This window comes from Glycine soja, chromosome 9 (genome assembly GCF_004193775.1).
Source record: "Glycine soja cultivar W05 chromosome 9, ASM419377v2, whole genome shotgun sequence".
In the NCBI taxonomy this organism is placed as follows: Eukaryota; Viridiplantae; Streptophyta; class Magnoliopsida; order Fabales; family Fabaceae; genus Glycine; species Glycine soja.
The window spans coordinates 47,210,883-47,231,643 of NC_041010.1; the positions used below are offsets into that span (position 1 = coordinate 47,210,883).

General features: G+C 29.6%; 2 protein-coding genes across 2 annotated transcripts; both read right to left on the reverse strand.

The window, feature by feature from the left end:
- Positions 1 to 101: 101 nt before the first annotated feature.
- On the reverse strand, positions 102 to 2,065 carry LOC114367306. Its single transcript, XM_028324462.1, has 4 exons — positions 1,880 to 2,065; positions 1,588 to 1,719; positions 1,220 to 1,390; positions 102 to 540 (listed from the first exon to the last, which is right to left on the reverse strand). Exons 1-4 carry the CDS (start codon positions 1,958 to 1,960, stop codon positions 466 to 468), a joined length of 459 nt encoding a protein of 152 aa, XP_028180263.1. The 5' UTR covers positions 1,961 to 2,065; the 3' UTR covers positions 102 to 465.
- A 15,653-nt stretch (positions 2,066 to 17,718) lies between these two features.
- Positions 17,719 to 20,140, reverse strand: LOC114367403 (PAN domain-containing protein At5g03700-like). Its single transcript, XM_028324581.1, has 2 exons — positions 19,428 to 20,140; positions 17,719 to 18,964 (listed from the first exon to the last, which is right to left on the reverse strand). Exons 1-2 carry the CDS (start codon positions 19,839 to 19,841, stop codon positions 17,963 to 17,965), a joined length of 1,416 nt encoding a protein of 471 aa, XP_028180382.1. The 5' UTR covers positions 19,842 to 20,140; the 3' UTR covers positions 17,719 to 17,962.
- Between the last annotated feature and the right edge of the window lie 621 nt (positions 20,141 to 20,761).

Here is a 20,761-nt window from a genome sequence, read left to right on the forward strand (position 1 = left end):
ATTAAGAGAAAACCGTTATAAATTAATTACATGGGAGGAAATATACTAGGTTTCTACTCCATGGATGTTTAATTTTCACTACACTATGTATAAAAGTCCACTAAAAATGTCAACTTATGCTTGCTGCTAATAATTAAAGGGATAATAAACATGCATTTCTTCTGCCAATAGGGTATGTTTTGTCTATTGTCTTCCCCACCCACTGAATGCCAAAATGGCACTATATATACATATCAAGTTGGACGATGCATGTCCATTCATTCATTTCGCACTGTCCAAGAAGATGATGATAAGCCATATCAATATGTAAGGGTCATTGAAGAGGTAACTCATGAGGTTTTGGCAGAACATGCAATCACAAATTTCTTTCAGTTCATGTGCAAATTTTAAGCTTAAACAAGACAAAAAACGGTACTTGTTTTTTTTTTTTTCCAATCTTTTTTCTAATCCGTGTGCTTCCTTTGATTAGTCCGCGTTCTTGATTGCTTGCAACACTGCTTGCTTTACCACTTGCGCGTCAACACTGTCGTTCTTGTGACTCTGCAAAATAAGGCTTTTGTCAAATTAAAGTTTAGAATGAAAGTTATAATAATTTGAGAGTGCTGTTGGTTGTATCATATTTTATTAATTACTAGGAATATTATCCCCATAGTTTTGTTGCCACATTATATAGCCCATGCAACTAAAAATAGTTAAAGGAACCCAAATAAAGTGATGTTTTAACCTCTCTTTTTTTAGAACAAAACTGAAATTATTGTTGCTGTTGGGAAGAATGGTTTAATTTTGTGAAAATTTCTTGTATGCTCCTTCCTTCTGAAAATTCTTCCTAGCCTCTAGGAGTAGGAGCATGTAGCACTCCATTAGATACATTTTTTTTCTTCAAAAGGTGTGCATACACTCGAATATCCAACTTGTGTTACTAATTGGAACCCGAGATCAATAAAAGAATTTCTCACCAAAATGTTAAAGTTACTCGTTGTTCTAGTTTCTATGTATGTATATATTTGGAATGGTTGATATGAAAGGATATAAAGTGAGAAACTCTTATATAAGTTTCGGAACTCATGTTAACCAACTATAAGGAAAGAGTTGTGAACTGGTTAATTTAGACGTTTAAAATTATTTTAAAAGGAAAATCGAAGAACAATAATTAAAGGGAAAAAGTTTGACGATATAAAGAGTAATTAATGATAGAAATAATTTATATATATTGTCTTACTTCTCTTCCCACAGCTTCTAGCTGGAAACTGTCTTCACAAGAAACCCTAGCATCAAGCACATCAAGGCCAAGTTCTTCGAAGGCTTCGAGTATAGAGACGAGCATTCCAGGGCAATTCTTTTCTAAAAGCACATTAATCAGGAAACCCTTTTTTAGGGTTTTCACAATTACCTGCAGAAAATTTTCCATAAGATATATCAGTGATGAATTGTGCTAACTCAGAGTGAAAGTTTTATCACACATGATAATGATGATTTTATCCAACTTAATTAAGTGGAATAATTAAATGTTTTTCTATATGATCTTAGAACCAAAAAAATTTAACAATCTTGGAACAAAATACAGCAACAAGATTAATAATAAAGCACCATAGGTAGTTCATCAATTTGAGTGGTTGTTGATGATTCCGCGATTTCCAGCTCTGAGTTCAGTCCCTCCACTTTTTGTTTCAACTCCTCTATGTATTTTGAGGCGTCTACAATAATTGAGGCTTTGTTCAACTGCCAAACCCAAATTAAAAAAAAAAATTATTAACTAAGTCACATATATATTTAAAAGCTTTGATTCAAGATGAACCAGAAGCACAAGCTTCATATCTGTAATAATAAACATCAATATATAGAAAGATAGATACATATATAATAATATAAAACCAATTACAGCAGTGGAGTTTGTGACATCGCGAAGTTGTTGCAACGTTTCTTCCAGAGATGCTCTTCTTTTCTCCCTAGAAGCAGCCATGAATGCTTCTTCTGGTTCTTATCACTTTTGTCTACTTGATTTGATTTTGATTTTCTCTCTGTGCCCTTCCTTTTCCATCTGTCGCTTAGAGTGGCGGTTTACCCTTTTTATAGAATTGGCTGAGCAAATAAAAAATATATGTGATATGTTTGTTTGCATGACGACTACCTAAATATTCCCCACACAAATTATGCTTTTACGAAATTGACCTCATCATTTTCAGATATCTGCAAACAAAATTTCTGGAGAAGCAATGAATATATATGATAAGAAATAACAATTATAAATCTTAATCATATATACAACCATATATATTTATATATAAATAATCAAGATTATAAGATAAATACAAATAATTATTTTAAGTATATCATTATTTAACTTTTAATTTTGATTATCTTATATAATTGTATAATTAGTTTAGATTTATAATTATTATTTCTCTTAATAATCGCTTTCACTTATATATATAATTTTTTCCTAGTGACATGTTATAATATTATCATTTTTTTTTCACGACTAAACTTCTCATTATTTCTATTTTCTTTAATTGTTACAATTCTAGATCTTGGATATAGTGATCTATGATAAAATATAATGTGTCTGATCCCAAGAAAAATGTGAATGATTGTTATATTTCACTCACCCTTCCAATCTAGCAAATGCGAAATGATATTACTTTTCAGATTCTTTATATTTTTCTATCTTCCTTACAAAGCTAGCACTCACGTGTGAAAACATCTTCATGTACTTAATTTTACTGTATATAGTATCCCTTTCTACGTTCATTTAACTTCGCCAAGGCATGCTTAAAGTGTGTTATAACTTTGCAGATGCACATAAACTAATGATAGATAAAACATCAATCGTGAACATACATCCAATCAAGGAGATAAGTAAACATTAATTATATAAGTAAATAATAATTAACATTAAAAATCATTTAAATGTCACATAAAAACTAATGTGTTAGTTTGAGTAGAAAGAATACCTTAAATGTGATTTAAGTAGAAAAATATTATTAAAATGATATCACTTTAACATATGAATATTCTTTTTAGAGTTTAACATATGAATATACTTCAAGGATTACTTTTAAAATGAGAAAATACTCTGAAAAATAAAAATAATTATGTCATGTGACAAATAAAAATAATAGTTCACTTTTTTTACTTGACAGTGATTACAAAAATATTATTAAGTATTCTTTTCAATATATTTTTAGAATTTAGAAGTTCTCATGACATATTACTTCTTAATGAGTGTTGGAGAAAGATACTTAGATACTGAAGAGGTGTGTATATTTAGAGAAAAAAATTAAAAGAGAGAAGAAATAATTAATTAATTAATAATGATTGATGATATATATATGATGTAATAAAAAATAGAAAGAAATGAAGTCTGAACAAGGTGTTTGTTTTATTAAAATGTCAGATACCATAACTCTAATTAATGAGTTTTAGTTACTAGTATGATTTTGTAATTTTTTAAGTGTATTGACAGTAGTTAATTGTTAAACGTACGTGTAATATATAAGAGCAGTAATACATGAATTATATTAATGTTTCTCATTTATTTGTTTCTATATTCCAATCACATTTATACCTATTTTTTTATTCGTTCTAAATGTTTGATAACATATATTGAGTGTTGGATCATCAAATATATTGGGTGTAATAATTAGCCCCAGTACAAATATCGCTTTGAGTAGACATGTAAGGGGAAGATGTGAAAGGGTATTTGAGTGAAAACATGACAAATATATGGAAGCATACATGTTGAGAGATGGAGAGAGGAATAATGGAGCCCCGTGAAGCGATCCAAGTGTTTGAAAGAATTGACAGCTAAACTAGATTGACTACACATCCTTGGAGTTTTGGATGCTAACATATATACATAGATTGGAATGGAATCAGCCTTCAGCTTTCAACAAAGGATATTCATCAATCACACCCACTCCCACCACATGCGTGTCTCTAATCTTATCACGCGTTAAGCCCATGGCCACAACAAAAACATTCATTCTCTTCTTGCACCACGTCGCACGTGTACATGTACATGTGTGCCTCCTTCCTCTCATGACCCTTCTCAGTCTCTTTCTCTACTTTTCTGTCTCTCATCTCATGAAATTTGTACTTCTCTTAAAAGGGTTCTCCAGCATGTCTAGGGATGAGAATATGATGGATCAGAGACAAATATTTAGCTATTCTTATTTGCACCTGTGTTAAGGATATATATGATAGATCTCTGCATTATGAGGCATGACCTTGAATTAAATCAGCTCCCCATGAGTTCGAGTCAGGTTGAATTTATCAAAATTTAACCCAACTTATTTAGTTCGTGACTCACCTGATTAAACCATGAGCCAGGTTAACTCATGAAATTGTTTTTTTTTTTTTTAAATTGCACTACGTTAATTCACTAAATAATTAAAACTGCATGTAATTCAATTATTTAATTTTATTCTAATTATGGAAAAGGATTAGTACACTAGCTCATATCCTTTCATATATACATAGAATTGGAATGTGACTATAACTTTCCAAGGGACACAGTGTAATAAAAATATTAATGCTCTAATTTTCATTTAATAATATCTCAAAATTTGTATGATCTCAATTTTACTTTTGTATATTTTTTAATTCTTTTTACATATATATAATATCAATTTTAGGTGAGACAACTCGTATATTCAAATTGGTGGGCTCAACCGGATTGACCATTTTTTGGCTTGCAGAAAAGTGAACTGTGTTAGACTGACTCACTTTATTATCAACCCGTTGTAGACCAACTTGGATGAACAATAAAATTTATTAGTGTTTATGTTTAATTTTAAATAAAACATATTTTAAATTATTAATTATATTTTAATTCATATAATACATAAAAATTAACAAAAAAAAATATGAATCATAAAATAAAAAATGTAAGAATTAAACCATATTTTAATAAATTGTGAAATTTTAATTGTATTATTTAATTATTATTAAAATTATTTTTTTAATAATTTATTTATATTTTAAAAAATTATAAAAAAATTAGAGTGTAAAAACATATTCTTCACTCATAATACATACATACAAACATTATGGAGAGGGTTGTAATGGACGATGAGGTAGGGGCGGACCTACGTCTGAATGAGGTGGGGCCTTGGCCCTCCGATTTTTTTAAATTAATTTTTTTATATTAGTTAATTCTAAAAACAGATAATATTAAGTATTATTTTAATTTTTGAAATTAAAGTATGTAAATAATAATATTTAAGTATTATTTATCATTTTATATTTTAATAAAATATTCTATTCTTTTGTAATATTTATTGTAAAGAATAGAGATAATTATATTTTTGTTTTTTCTAGATAAAATATTTTATTATTAATTATTTTTCTTTTAAATAGTTTTCTTTTTATAATATGTTATTATTATTATTACTACTACTTTAAAAGTTATGAATAAGTATAGTTTATAATCAAATAATTTTATTAACATTCGATGAGTCAAATTTTACAAATACTATATATAAGATTCACAACTTAAAATTTGTAACATATCAAGAAATATTCTATCTTTCTATCTACAATTTCTTATAACTTTGTTATTTTTCTTGTTTCGTCTTTATCCATAATTTCTACCATTATGAGATTACACTATATTTTTCATTCTAATGGAAAAATACAGATCTACGTGCTATGTAAAACTTATGAAAACAAATTAGATATCAAGTTACACTAAATGTTTGTCATAATTTATTTTTAAAGTTGTAGCCTTTGTTATAACAAATATTTTTTTCTTCAATTTTTCAACTTTTTGAAAGTAAATTATTCTCTAATGGTTGTTGACTACTTTTGTTCTAAAAGATATTTTAGTGAGATATATAATTTATTCAAATTGAGTAAATTTTTAGAATATGATTAATAAGAATTTTCTTAAGAAATATATAATTAACAAAAATATCAATTTTTATTATAAATTTAATTCATTGATTTTTTTGGTGAAATATAAAATTGTTTATCGTCATTTTTAATTTAGGGTCTTTAAAAATATGTTTAATATATTCTATGTAAATATATTCTTTGTTATATCATATATGTTTTTAAATCATTTTAGAAAATATATAAATATTTTGTATGAATTTTAATGCTTATATATTTTATTGATTTTGACCCTATCATTGAATCCTGGGTCTGTCCCTGATGAGGTGTTTACAAATTCATACAATATTACAATCTTATTTTACAAGAATAAGTATGATATTATTCTCCCTAGAGACTAGAACAAACATAATGCACTAATGTTTGACATTAGTTAAGAAAAAATAAAGTTTGGTTGTCAGGGTTATTGGGGGTTAGGGTGAGTTAGTATGGACCTAATTAATTGAACTTTGAAATCCACCTATAGTGTGAGCTAGTTGACAAAATAGCAAAAGACTCAAGATACAAGGACTCAGCACGAACACAAGTAACTCGTGATCAACTAATCATATATAGTTCCCTCTCTAAACCTAGCACACACGCAATCAAACTATGTTTGACTTTTTAGGACCTCGTTCTAATTCCTTTGCTTGTCTGTTACTTTGATATTTGGTTGTAAAACTGTGGTACAACTGGTACCGTATAATATATCTTGTTTTTGTCGAGAGAAAAAACTTTTTGACTCCTTAGGACCAGCTCGTTCTAATTCCTTAGCAAAATATGCCCTAACTGTCAAGACAAATACCCTAATTTCTTATGTGCACTCACTAAGAATTCATGCATTACGCTTAGGGTTCTCCATGAACACACATAATACATACATCTCTATTTCTAGAGTCTTTCAATTGAGTTAACCCGATAGTAAGGCTTTTTCCCTTTAGCTTCAATAAAATATTCACTAGTTTTATGAGAATATTCCATAACATTCGCTTGTTCATTAGCTCCACATAATTTAATTGAGATCATAATATTATGTCCTTGTCGCAATACCCCACAATAATTCCCTTGATGAAGATGATAAGAGGAATTTTTCTTTCTTTTTCAAAATAATTTGTAAGATAACGATGAAGAGGCCCCCACTAGAAACACAAATTATATTCGGTTTCGTGAGGCGTAAAATGAATTAAGGGCTATTATTTGGAGCATATATATCGGTGGCACGTGCATGCTCGTCGTCGTCTCCTTCACCTTTTTATCTGATATATTTTTGGTGAATACTTTTTATCTGATACAATGATTATGAATTGATCAGAAGATCGATCGTAATACGATTTTAAATTTTAATTTTATATATAAAAAAGGATCGTTATACTATCACTATAAAACTCCAACATCAATGCGACGATGGTTGAGAAAACTGATGTATATATAATTTATTGAATCTTAATGTGGAGGCAAAAGAGTTTACAGGTGTCGATTAGTGGCGATGGACTCTTTGTTATTAAGTACGCAAAGAAGTAAACACCTATAAATACTCTGATGTTCAAATGAGTTATGAATCCAATAGAAAAGTAAAATAACTCAAAGAAGAGAGCATGAGAGAAAAGATATCCTTGTGCTGTATAGAGGTATATGGTCAATAAAGTAGATGGGATTAAAAGAAATGAGGTAGATGATTGGTGAATAGGGTTGTTAATTTGGGTCAGTTTCGATTGATATATCATGAGTTAATAAATTTTGAGTCAAATATGTTTTTAGTTATTGAATTTCTTTAGTTTTCATTTTTAGTTTTTGAAAAAAAAAAATTGGTCTTAATCTTTTATTCCATTTTATCTTTAGTCTCTCATTAAATGACATAACAAGAATTTTATTATTATTTAATTATGATTCATTTTATAACAGCTTAAAAACCGCTATAATAAGTTATTTGGGTAAGTCATAATAAAAAAACCTAACAATTTCTAATGGTTTAAAAGTTAAAACCGTCACAAATTGCTAATTCCCTCTGTCAACCACAAGTTGCTAAATCCCTTTCCATGATTGCATCGTGCTCACAAACACACATCATGCTCACAAAGTGAAATTTTCAAACTTTTCTACAATTCAATTTAATGAGATAATGAGACAAAAGAGATTAATCTTGATTGTTCTAACTTTCTTCGCTTAGATAGATCCTAGAAAAAATATTCGATCATACTCTGCAATAAAGATCACAGCACATCAGCATTAACTTTGTTTTAAATGCTTCTTAGAAACTTATTTAATATCTTAATGTTGTCATTTGTTTTATCAAAGGCATACACAATATTATCATTTGATGGCATATAAGATATGCAACCTTAAGACTTAATAATTATTTACATTTAATCAAAATTATTAAAAGTTATGTTTAGTCTTATGACTCAATACACATTTTTTTTTATTATATTTTTTCTTAATTTTGAAAGTTTTATCTGTTATTAGTAATGATAATTTAGCTACCACCATGCACATGTTAATTTATCATAAATTTTTATTTACAGTAGAACAGAATGATAAAATAAATCTGAAACCAGACAAAATGCATTAGTATTTAACATATAAATAATTAAATAGTGTACAATTTGGAACTTTATCTCGTGACTACCCTTTTCTCCCTTCTATTCCTTTTATTCTTTTTTTTTTTCTTTTTATAGCCAAAAAAATATTAAGATAATTGTATCATATCTAAGACCTAATACAAAGACGAGTAAAATCTAGCCACAAGGAATAAGAGTACATAAATACTATTCCTTTCATTAATTTGTTTATTTAATTATTACATTAAATAGAAAAGTTTTAATATTCATTGGTAACTAGAACTATTTTATGGTTGAATTAACTACTTAAATTTCTTTAAATCTTTTAAACACTATCCATTTTTTTCTTTTTTTGGATACAAATACACAATCATTTTGGTGACTGAAAAATACCCGACAACGATCTGTAAGTTGTCGATTTAAAAAAGGTGTTAATCATAAAATGATTTATAAAGTGTATCAGTATTATTTTTTTTCGTTATGACAATTGTGACACAAGTATCATAGTGTATGAAGAGCCAGCGGAGAGAAGATTGAGAAGCCTGAAGAGACAATATCATTGTGCATGTGTACATGCCGATGAAAGAGACTTTGCGAAACATCTAGCTCAGATACAAACAAGTCTTAAGTGTTTAATTGGCAATCACAGGGTCTACAATACATATATATGTACATAGCAATAATATTTGGAAAACTATAGTTACATCATAATGCATAGTTCATCATCTTTTATTATATATATATATGTCGTTTTCCTTGCATAGAGAATGGTCTCCTGCGTATGACTCCACAAATGGTGGGCCTCCTGTGCACGTAAGACCAACCCTTGGACCAGAAGTGAAATAAAATATAACTTTTACACCACAAATTCTCTTGGATGTATTTTCATTGTTTATATATATGTTTTTGCAAACGATAGTACCAGCAAATTCAGGAGAAAAGAAAGCAATAAAAAATGAATACAACTACCTATACATATTTTATGCATACCTTGGTGTCTATATAGTTTTCATTATTTTATTAAAATTGTTTCTATCTTAATTTTTTCATATTTATATTTCGACTAGCTATGTCCTTCATTTGCTCATATATATATATATATATATATATATATATATATAGAGAGAGAGAGAGAGAGAGAGAGAGAGAGAGAGAGAGAGATAATCGTGTGATCAAGCGTTTCTCTTAAAGAAAATTAGAACACTATATATGCAGTCTCAGCATACTATATATCTAACTAGCATCTAAACTTCCCCTTTCTTTCTCTGTAAAATTAAAGTCAACCCTACAAAAGTGTGCTCTGAATTATGTTAACCTTCATGATTAATAATATATTTACACACTATTTATTTTACATTATTCTTAAATTTATTTAATTATTTTTTGAAATATGGACAATCTAGTGTGTCCAAAGTAAATCAAACTCATGGTTCAAGGTCGATCAAGTTGGTGTACATGTTTGATGTTAATAAAATCATTATTATTATGATGATTATTTTGCATTGAAAATGTATATGTAAAAAAAAATGGCTTCCTGTTGCCACTATGTGAAAAACTCTTGAGTGCTTGATAAAACTCTATCAGCTAGATTTGATGGAGTTTTTTTTATAGATTACATATATTTTTTTTTATTGTTAGAGACAAATATTTTTTGAGTAAGATAAAATTATAGTGGACAATAAAATTTTTCTTAACATGTATAATATTTAATATTTAAATTTGATATTATTCATTAAATAAGAACAATCCCATGTCAATTAATCTATAAATACAATATTTTTTATCTTATTTATAAGAAACATAGATAAGAAACATAGGATTATTTTATTATTAAATTTCTTTTTTATCCCTAATGATTACTCTCTTTGTCCTATGAAAGTATGTGTATTTATTGAAGCTATTAACAAAATAAGACACACTAATTGATTGAAAAATAATTGTATCTCAAATATTTATGGATAGTCTTAAAATATAGGAGTATTTTTATTGGTTTTGATGGATTAAGTATCCAATTAGGTAGTAATATTTAAAATGAATTGAATGTGCATAAGAATTAGTGTATAGCGTGGGGTCCTTTTGAGCCGATGGGCGTTGACATTGAAGTGGCTAGCAAGAGTCCAAAAAAAGGAAATGGCAGAGCCCTTGATCAAAATGTGTTGCATCTTGCTTGATGTGAGAGTTGTAAGTGACGTTGAGGTTCACGGGCTAAGTTCTAATTACGTAACAGAACAAGTTCTTTCTAAACTCATTTGGGGTGGAATTGCAATCAAAATCCTTCGCGGAAAATTCCATGACCACATCCTACAAAAGCTACTTTGTCTCTTTTCCTCACATGCTAAATCCAGCCAGCAACACCTACACATAGAAACAACCAAAGTGCATCAAAAGGAAGACAATAGGATCATTTGTACAAAGACATCAAGTATTTTTATGTTTTGGATTGGATTGCACAGGACAGCTACAGCTATAATATGAGTGGTAAACACCCCCCATAATAGGAGCCTTGAAAGTTGAATCTATCTTTTTATTTTTGGAATCAAAGAAGAGAAATGCTAGCATTCCTCTTATATGCAAATTAAAAAGCTAGGAGAAAGCAACCCTTCAATGCTCTATGCTTCTACTATAGACAAATTAGTGCAACCTCCTAAAAAATTGGCGGAATTTCTAGTCTCTTATATCTTGAAAACCCTTTTGCAAAAAATTTCGTTCTCATGATACAAACAAGAAGGATGAGTAAGCAGATTATGATGTCTTTGAAAAATGAACCCCTATCTAAGTGCATTTCCCCATGAAAGTTGGAGATCAACGATTCTTTAACCGTAGTTTAACTCAGTGATCTATGAGCTACTAACTTTAGTTAATTAATTATAAAAGGCCAGGTTTGGCAAAATGCTATTACAAGAAAGAATTAAGGGGATGGGAGAATTATGATCGTAAGGATTAATTATTCTGAAGAAATATAATTAACATTTTTATTTATATGAATTTTTTTAATTAAAAAAATTATTTTGATATTTCGTTTCACTTATGTTACTTATATAATTATTATCGGTGCACTGAAACATTCAAAGCCTGTATAATGGTAGATGCTTGAGAATTCATAAAAAAAATCGTTTATACAAGGCATTTTACCAATATATTTTAAATATTTTTATTTATTTTTACGATAAGTGTAAAAAACAATTAAGAATAATTGATTAAATATATAAATATAATTAAAATAATTAATGATTAATATTATCTTAAAATTTTAATACAAGAAAAAAAATAAGAACATTTTTTTAAAATTTAATGTTACTAATTATATTAATTAATTTTTTTAAAGGAGAGAGTATGTCAAATAAAATAGAAGAAAAAGCATGTTTTTGTTGGAATTTATTGCTCAATGACGTGGATAGCATTTCAAGTGAACAATCAGTTATTCGTATCATGCTATATTACTGCACCGTTTACTCTGGAACATGTGTTTGAGATTGGCATTGACATTCAATTGGAATCATGTTTATTTAATTTGGGTACAAATCATACAAACAAGTTTCATTAGGATCTAATGTTTTACTGTTTAGTAGGTATCATATGTTGTAGGATGGATTTAAGCTACTGTATTATTTAGCTTTTACTTGGTAATCAAGCCAATCCGCTAACACCAATTTTCTTACATCACATGCATCACTCTTACACAGGATAGTTGATTACTACTTCTGTCTTTATATATAAGATTTTTTTGAATTTTTTTTTCCTAAAATAAATTATTTTTTTTATAAGACACTTTCTAAAATATTTTTTACTAAAATATTTTTAATTAATTTACAATATTAAATATTATGAATTAAAAAGATAAATACATTTTTTATAATTTTTGTATTCATAAGAATTGAATATGATATAACAAGGTTTATAATACTTATACACATTGTTTAATTAATTGACTTAAACTCCTTTGACATGCATTCTCGCTTATAAGTATCAGAAAAAAAGACTAACACACTAATTAATTAATTAAATAAAAGTAATTCGGTGGAAATAAAAAGATAATGAGCTGAGTCTCAATAATTTTAAAGATAATTTTTTAAACAATAATATAAATAACTAACAAATTTAATATTATTAACTAAATTAATAAATTTTATTAAATGATATGAATTAATTAAAATAATATTATATTTTGGAACGGAGGTAGTGTCTTTGTTCACCGTAAGCATTCACAATTTATATTTAGATGATCGATGTTAGAAGCGATGCAAGAAAGAAAAAAAAAAGTATGTTTGGGCATTTAAAAATTAAGTCAAGGTGCGTATATTGTATAATATGAGATAAATTATTCATATAAGATATTTCATAGAGAGATATAGAAATAGTAAAAAAAACAAAATGTGATATTTGATATAATATGATAAAATGGAGAAATAGATAAAAAAAAATGTCAAATAAGTGTTCACAATATAATATTAAAGTGTACATATATATGATATATCAAAGTTGACTTGGAGTGTAAAAGGTCTTATTTTCATGCGTTTTTCAGTTAGGTTTTTCAAACATAATTTCTCTTTTCTTTAATTCAAATATACATTTGACACACTAATCCTGTAATTAATAAAAAATATCTTTTTTAACTTAAACTATTATATTTTGTATTTTTATTTGTGTTTTCAATTTTCTTAATCCTTTATCTATTTCAATTAAAAATAACTTTATATCATAATTTAAACTACTTATTATAAATCTAAAATATAATTTATATGTTTAAATATTTAATTATTATAAGTTTTAATTATGATTAATTTATATATTTAAAAATATTTTTTATTGTAATATTAATTATATAAAATACATCTTTATCTCACAAATGAAATACTAATTTAAATTAAATTCTAGTAATTATGATTGACAACAAAATTATCATCTTCCAGTAAAAAATAAATAAAAATTATCATCTAGGATTGATGATCCAAAAATATGGCCCACAATACTCGACCTCCATCATGGCAGTGTTGTCATTGTGCAGTGACGTTGCTAACATTGCTAATTTGTACTGTACTAGACCCGTGTGGAAACTGGAGCACCAGATGTGCCTGCTATAGGAAATCTTCATCTAACTCCACTGTGAGTGCTTCTTTAATTTGTTTTGTTCTATTTCATTTATTTTATTTTATTTTTCTCTTTCTATTTTCTTCCCTTCTGTTTTAGGTACTGTGTGAGAATGAGTATGATCATAATTGATATACATTACTGTTTATGTAACTGTATCAAACTCTCTTAGTCTCATGAATATAAGTATTTGAGTTTGTTTATATCACTCTCCTCACTTTTTTGCCGTAACTGGGAGGTACATGGACTTGTTAATTATTTGATCCTTACTCCTTCCATGGGATCGCTTCATTTTGAACCAAAGTGATATTTTAGTTATGTCAAATCACTTGTGCCAACAATTTTGATGTATTCACTCTTCTCATTGTAGACAGGGTTCGGATCCTATCCTATTAGAGTACGCAGTATTTGGTGCAACAAACGATCTATTGACCACGCAGTTACTTTATATATATACCTTGTTATTTCTGTGTCTAAGATTTTTCTTGGTCGAGAGTAAAAATCTCTCAACGTACACAGACCAACATTTTATGCATAGACCTGAAAATTAAATCTCTGATCACACGTTTAAAGAGTATACCACACTGGTAGTTAGTTATATGTACATCATCACATTGAATTTGGCTTCCCTGTAGTCAAATTCGGTGTAGTGAGACATATGTTATGTAAATTGGTCTCACTAATAGATTATTTTGCGCACCTAATACTCATTTAGCATCAGGACTAGGACACTACACTAGTACCTTTAGGTTGCAACTGCACCTTTAACTTTGCACCACCAACCGGATAGCTTATGATTGAATCATCATTATGGGGAAGCTATAATCATTTACTTGAGGGCATAAATAAGATTGGTGAAGTAGTTTTTGTGTTAGCTGGAAAACGTAAATAAATGTTCATTATTTCTCGCTTTGGTTGATGACTTGATTCTTAAGATTTTCTTAACTACTTCGTATAGTAATATAGTCTACCAAAGCAGAGTAGAACTGAGAGCTTTTCTTTGCCCTTGACTCACCTAATATATAAAACTTTGAATAGCCACTGCAGCACTCCAGCTAGCTGCTATTCATGTGGTTCTATTGCTTTCAACTATCTTCAAATTTATTATGCTTTCCCTTCTTAAGGCCACCTTGGGACACTTGGTTACTAAGAACCCTTACCTTATATTCAGCAAACATCTTTCCTTACAAATTTACAATATAATTATGATTTTATGTCTTTATAGTGTTTTTGTGGTTTATAAGCTTGTTTCGTTAGGCAATGAGATAACAGCAATGCAACTTGTTTGTTATATGAACATTGTTGTCTTGTTCAGTAGCAAGGTTTTAAATTATTGTTGTGGTCACTGTCACGATTTTGTAGCAATCGTTGATATTGAGGAAAATTGCAGATAAATATGGCCAATGCAACTGCAATTGCAGTCATTTAAAGTTCAAAAACACGTTGAAGCCAAAATAACGGTCAAATGCCATTTTTTAAAATCTTGTTCAATAGATTTAGGAACTAATCATTTGAAATTATATGATTTTGTAGGAGACTAGAGTCAATGGATGAGTAATTGTTGAGAGTAATGGTATATCTTCCTACTTCTAATGGTCTTAGTACTCTACAGTATTAATTGAAAACGTGAATGAATTTAATATCTTCATCAAATAAATTGTATTCAATTTTTTGGGGGATTTGCAGGAAGATTCTGTAGGAGGATTTAGACTAATTTGCAGTTGTTTATGAATTAATGTCTATATTAATTATACTGTCACAGAAATTACTGTTGGCCTTTATTTGTGAAGATGATTTTGAAAGCTACCTTCTAGGCATTTGCCACATCATCTGCTGCACATTATTATAACGGGTTATGGAGAACATCCCAAGCTTGTGTTATTCTAGTAATCGTATTTATTGAAGTTATGAACTCAAGCCTAACGAGGATGTCATTTCCCTTTTACAATTCCAAAGAAGCTGAGGGAGACATTTATATGAAATTTAGAAAATGTAAATCATTGATCAGAAGGATTTGATTCGCATTTTCCTTGTTTAATCAACTCGTAGCGCGTGGTTCTGTTTTATGCTTATTTGCATTTAGAAATTGGCACGGGTACACTCATATGTATACTCTCTTTTAAATCAATAAGGTTAAATTAATGTGTAAGATTCCTGAACTATTTGATAATTTTTAAATTAGGTTCCTAAATATATTGGACCTCTTGTATTTATTTTGGTGACGGTGAACTCCCTAGCAGGGCTAAAACTCTGTGGAGAATGGATGGATACATATAAAAGATACTTCAACATTGAAACTAATAAATATTCAACCAAAGTAATAATATGTAATAAATGACAACCTCATAAAATGATGTAAGTTGTATTTATATACGAGCCTAAAATAGGTTGGTTTCCTTTATAAGGGGCCAAGGCTTCTAAAGCATAAGATTCCCCTATTTTGGTGTAGCAACAATGATTTGAGCTGAAGTGTGATCCTCTATTCGTGAACTTATCTTAGAAGTCTTAGTCCTTGGTGTTAACCCTAGTTGACACCGCATTTGGGTCAAGGAGGCCCATACAGATTCGGTCTTAAGCCCAGTCAGGAATACTTTTAAAGATTAAGTATTGGATTGCCAGTGTTTTGAGGATATGTTCATAAATTTTTAACTTTATCATATATTACCATTAATCCATTATTGAATCCATCTGTCTTTGGACTATAAAGTAAAAATAAAGTACAACGAGTTAATAATATACAAAGAAAGGCTTCCCATTCTTCAATTTGATTCAATTTTCTTATACATGATCTATCAAGATACAATTACAATATCTCAACGTGACAGTTGGTTTTCTAATAACAAATATAAGAAAAATTAATGTCGGGTGTCTAATACATTAAGTACAATATACAGAAAAACAGAACACTTAGCCTTCTTGTCCCGTTTTAGTTATGATTCTTCTGACACGTATGATTCTTCCATTCTAGACATCTCTAATGGCCCCTTGTCTAGTTGAATGTACAGAACCATAGAGTAAGCACTGAAGTGATCTTAGTAGATAGAGTTTACTATACTGTCAATACACACCTTAGAGGTATGCAAAAATGAGTAAACTAAATGAACTAGCGTTTAATTATCACATAACATAAGACTTAAACCATTAGTAAGAGATATTAATATAAGACCTGCTCTTATTATGCATCAACCAATCAGTTTTTTACCATAACAGGCAGATTTTGCGAAGCTAATAATAATAAAATGTGTCACATGCTAAGTGATTCTACAAAACATATGCCACTGTACAACTTCATGCATGAATTGTGTCCGACATTTTTATTTGAACCATACTACTCACATTATCTCTTCAACGTTATAAATAGGTGAGTAAAAATCATTGAAATTATGTTAGGTGAGGATTTATGTGCTTTTCATTGTAGCTTCAGTCCTTCAATGTAGCCTGATTCTTAAATTTCTGAAATGGTAATTCTAATTGTAACCATCATGGGTTATGCAATGGTGGAAGTATTAAATTTCCTTGATCCAATGACCATAGCAGTTCCCTGAAAAGCTTAATCTCATATGATTATGTTCTCTTTGAATTATGACTAACAACACCAGTTCTTGCAAGACATTTGAACAACCTCATGACTTTTATGAGATACCCCTATGGAAATTTAGAAAAACCTTGCATGGGGCACCTTTAGAAGTAACTATTTAATAAATCCCATGGGACAGGTAATTAATTGAAATCCAAAAATATCAAACGTTTACTACAATTGTTAGTACCATATCAATGAGACATTAATGAGCAAGACGAGTACATTCCTGTTTAAAAGATTAGTGGCTATAATAATACATGTTTTGCTTTCCTATGAAGCAACACTGAGAGAATTACCTTTTCAGTAAATAAAAAATAAAAAATCAGCTTTCTGTCCTTTGCAACATATGAAAGAACAGAATGGGTCCAAATCATCAACTTCCAATTTGAGATGAAAAACAAACAAGGGAGATTTTCTCATATCTCAATTCTCAACCTAGCAGATGCCTGCGCTTAATACTATTCTCTATGATCTTTGATTGCGTAGTACTATTATTATCTTTTGTAGATGAAATTAATTACTAAGTTTAATAACCACAAGATAATTAAATGATGCGCAGTCAGAAAATCCACTGTCATGATTCAAGAAGAAACCAAACATGTATACGTTGGACTTTGGAAATTGAGGTTTCAAAAGTTCACATTTTTATTAGCATCATTGAAAAACAAATTTTCTATATGCTGCAAATATGCAGCATTTTGTCCTCCTCATAAAAAAAATCAATCTACTTGAATGATCTATGATGATTCTCCTGAAATCAACAAAAATTGTGTTTACATGTTTCAATGAATGATTTCTATATTATTATTTTTTTTCACATATGAACTCAGAAGTTAAACCTGGTCCAGGCTTTTTCCTAAACTGCTCATGTATTGCCGGCTCGAGAATGTAAGCTATGACTTCTCCTTTTAACCAACCAATATCCAAACCCTCCAACAAGAAGTAGAATAATGAGTCCATCAACCCCTCCAGCCACAATCAACACCCATCTTTTAACATTATGCCTCTCATGGTTTTTAATAGTTCCCTTTGGGACCTTAACCATGTAACTAAATCCTGTGCCTTTTTTTACCTGTTTGAGACCCAGCACTAGTCTGTAAATATAACATTCTGCCTCATCTGTGCTTGCATTCCCAAAATACAAAGCAGCAGCACATTTACAGTCCTGTAAGCACAAACTCTCACATGTTTTTTTGCTAATATTTACCACCCTAGTAACATTTTTAAGCACACTACTTATATTATCTATTTCTAGCATTTCCGCCTCTTTACCATTGCAAAACCCTCCTGTGATTCCTCCACTGCAATCAGCACCACCTTTGTTTTCATTTGCCAAAAGCTGAATACATGAACAAGAATTGGAGAATGTGCATATCCCATAAGGCCTACAAGAAATTGGAAGATCACATGTGCTGTTAAGAGCTTGAAAAGAGGCCTCAAACTTTCCTTTCTCGGGTGAATAGTGATAAAGGCCAAGGTTTCCTGTTTCATTATTCAGTGCTAGAAATCTTAGTGGATGAATCCCCTCCGATGGAATTTGTGCTATTTTCTTGTATTTGACATCAAACAACAACAACCCTCTTGAACTCAGCTTAATATATGTAATACTTCTGTTCATGGTAGGCTGAAACCCCCAGTAAGAATACCTCAACTTACCATAGTTCAAGTACAATGCAACCTTCTTGTCCTCGATTTCAAAAGAGAAGTAGAACAAACTTGAGTTGCTTTGGGAAGATGTCAAGCGAGTTGCCACATCAAGTTGCTGACCCCTAAGCATCACATTCGTCGCGAAATTGAAACTCTGCCACTTTATATTGTTCAGTGCATCTACAAGCACCAGATTGCCTGTCCTCTGTATCTCCAATCTCTGATTCAAATTGATTCAATGCAGCAAAGCAAATCATCTATTAGAATCTAAGCAATTCAGCTTAGTTGACTATGAACAATAGGGATACAGTTTTTTCTTTGTTTACATTAAGTCCCAAAAATTTCAAACCAATCGATGGAAATTTTTCACTGATCATTTTCCAGAGTTTTAAAAAAAGTAAATAGTATATGCATTGACAGTAGAAAAGATTTTTACATTATTATTCAATCACAAAACACCATGTATAATAAATTTGTTGACTTTTATATTAACGACATTCCTGATCGGTAATACATAGAAATTGAACTCAGAGAATATTAAGTCACTCGTTTATTTATTTATTTATTTGTCAGAATTATGTGAATTGATAATTATGCAAATACCATTTTCCAATTACTACATCTATGCATAGCAAAGGTAACACTCAACTAACACTATTGGTATGTAAAGTGTCAGTTTTTACCTTCACACCTTGTCCAGAAGTCCCAGTCTTCCATCCCACTCTTTCTTTTGGACCTTTCAGCCTTAAATCTCCATCCATGGTAAGTTCTAGCAAGCATTTCTCAGTTATGTAAAACCTGGAGTAATGGCCAGAATCCCACACCTTCACATCCCCAAGGAAAACTTCCAATGAGCATGAGTATTTCCCATTGATGGCCTCAATGCTCAATGCCACTCTGAAATTTGGTGCAGTCTGATTGGTCTCCACAAGAAAAGCCCTCCCTTTAAAATTCACTTCATACTCCACAGGAACTGCCACCATGAGTTGGTAGCCAGCACCAACACCAGACTCAGAAAAGCCATAATTGAACAAGAGAACAAGGAGGAGGAAAAGGAAAGGGAAAAGCCTCATGAGTGGCAGCAACAACAACAACATCAAGTTTTGGTTTTTCACTTTTGAAAATAGTTTTTGATTGTTTTGGGAGGTGGGTTCGGAGTGTAGTGGTGTGTTGAGGCCAGAATTGATGAGAACAAGTGAAGGAAAATAAGGTAAGCATGATCACAGAAACTCTGCAAGACCCACCTCACACCTCCCACTCCCAAAAAGGATTTGAGCTTTCATACTGCTCCTTGCCTTAAAGAATTAGTACAAATGAATCCACCATGTGGTGTGGGTTGCTGATTACAAAAAATTGTTGGTTTTCTATTCTATTCTCTTCCACAAATTGTTTTCCACCTTTATGGAGTTTAAAAAAAAATACAAAGTAACGCACCACTTAGATGGCTGGACACATACTCTCCCATGTGAGAGTTTTTAAAGTGTGTTGAGTTGCGAGTAAATTTTCAATAAACATGTTATTAATGTATAATAATATTTATTAATTTTGTTAATAATTAATATTTATAAAAAAAAAAGATTGATTATCTTTAGTAGACTTTTTTTAATTAAGTTTTTTTTCATTGCATCTAAAACTTCAGTTAAAGAAATTAAATCTGATAGTACACATATATTGGTTGGATTGTAAGTAAAAGATGTGTCCCATTTAAACATTTTCTAGTTTTTTACGTTGAAAGATGTGTATTTCTTAACATAAAAAGAATTGGGCATTTATGAGTCTATACTAGTCAGTAGTTAGTCAAACCTAATTAATAAATTAATTAAAATAATAAATACTGTAGTAAATATTAGGGTTTACTTGTGAAAAAAAAAACATTTAGAAGTTTAATACTATCATAAATGAGGGTTGAAAATCTTTATGAAGTTTTTCATTTTTTTTTTCTTTTGAAGATGCTTTATAAATTTAAGCTCATTAAATATGGTATGCAAATAAGATTAGTTGGCATTCATATGGGGTT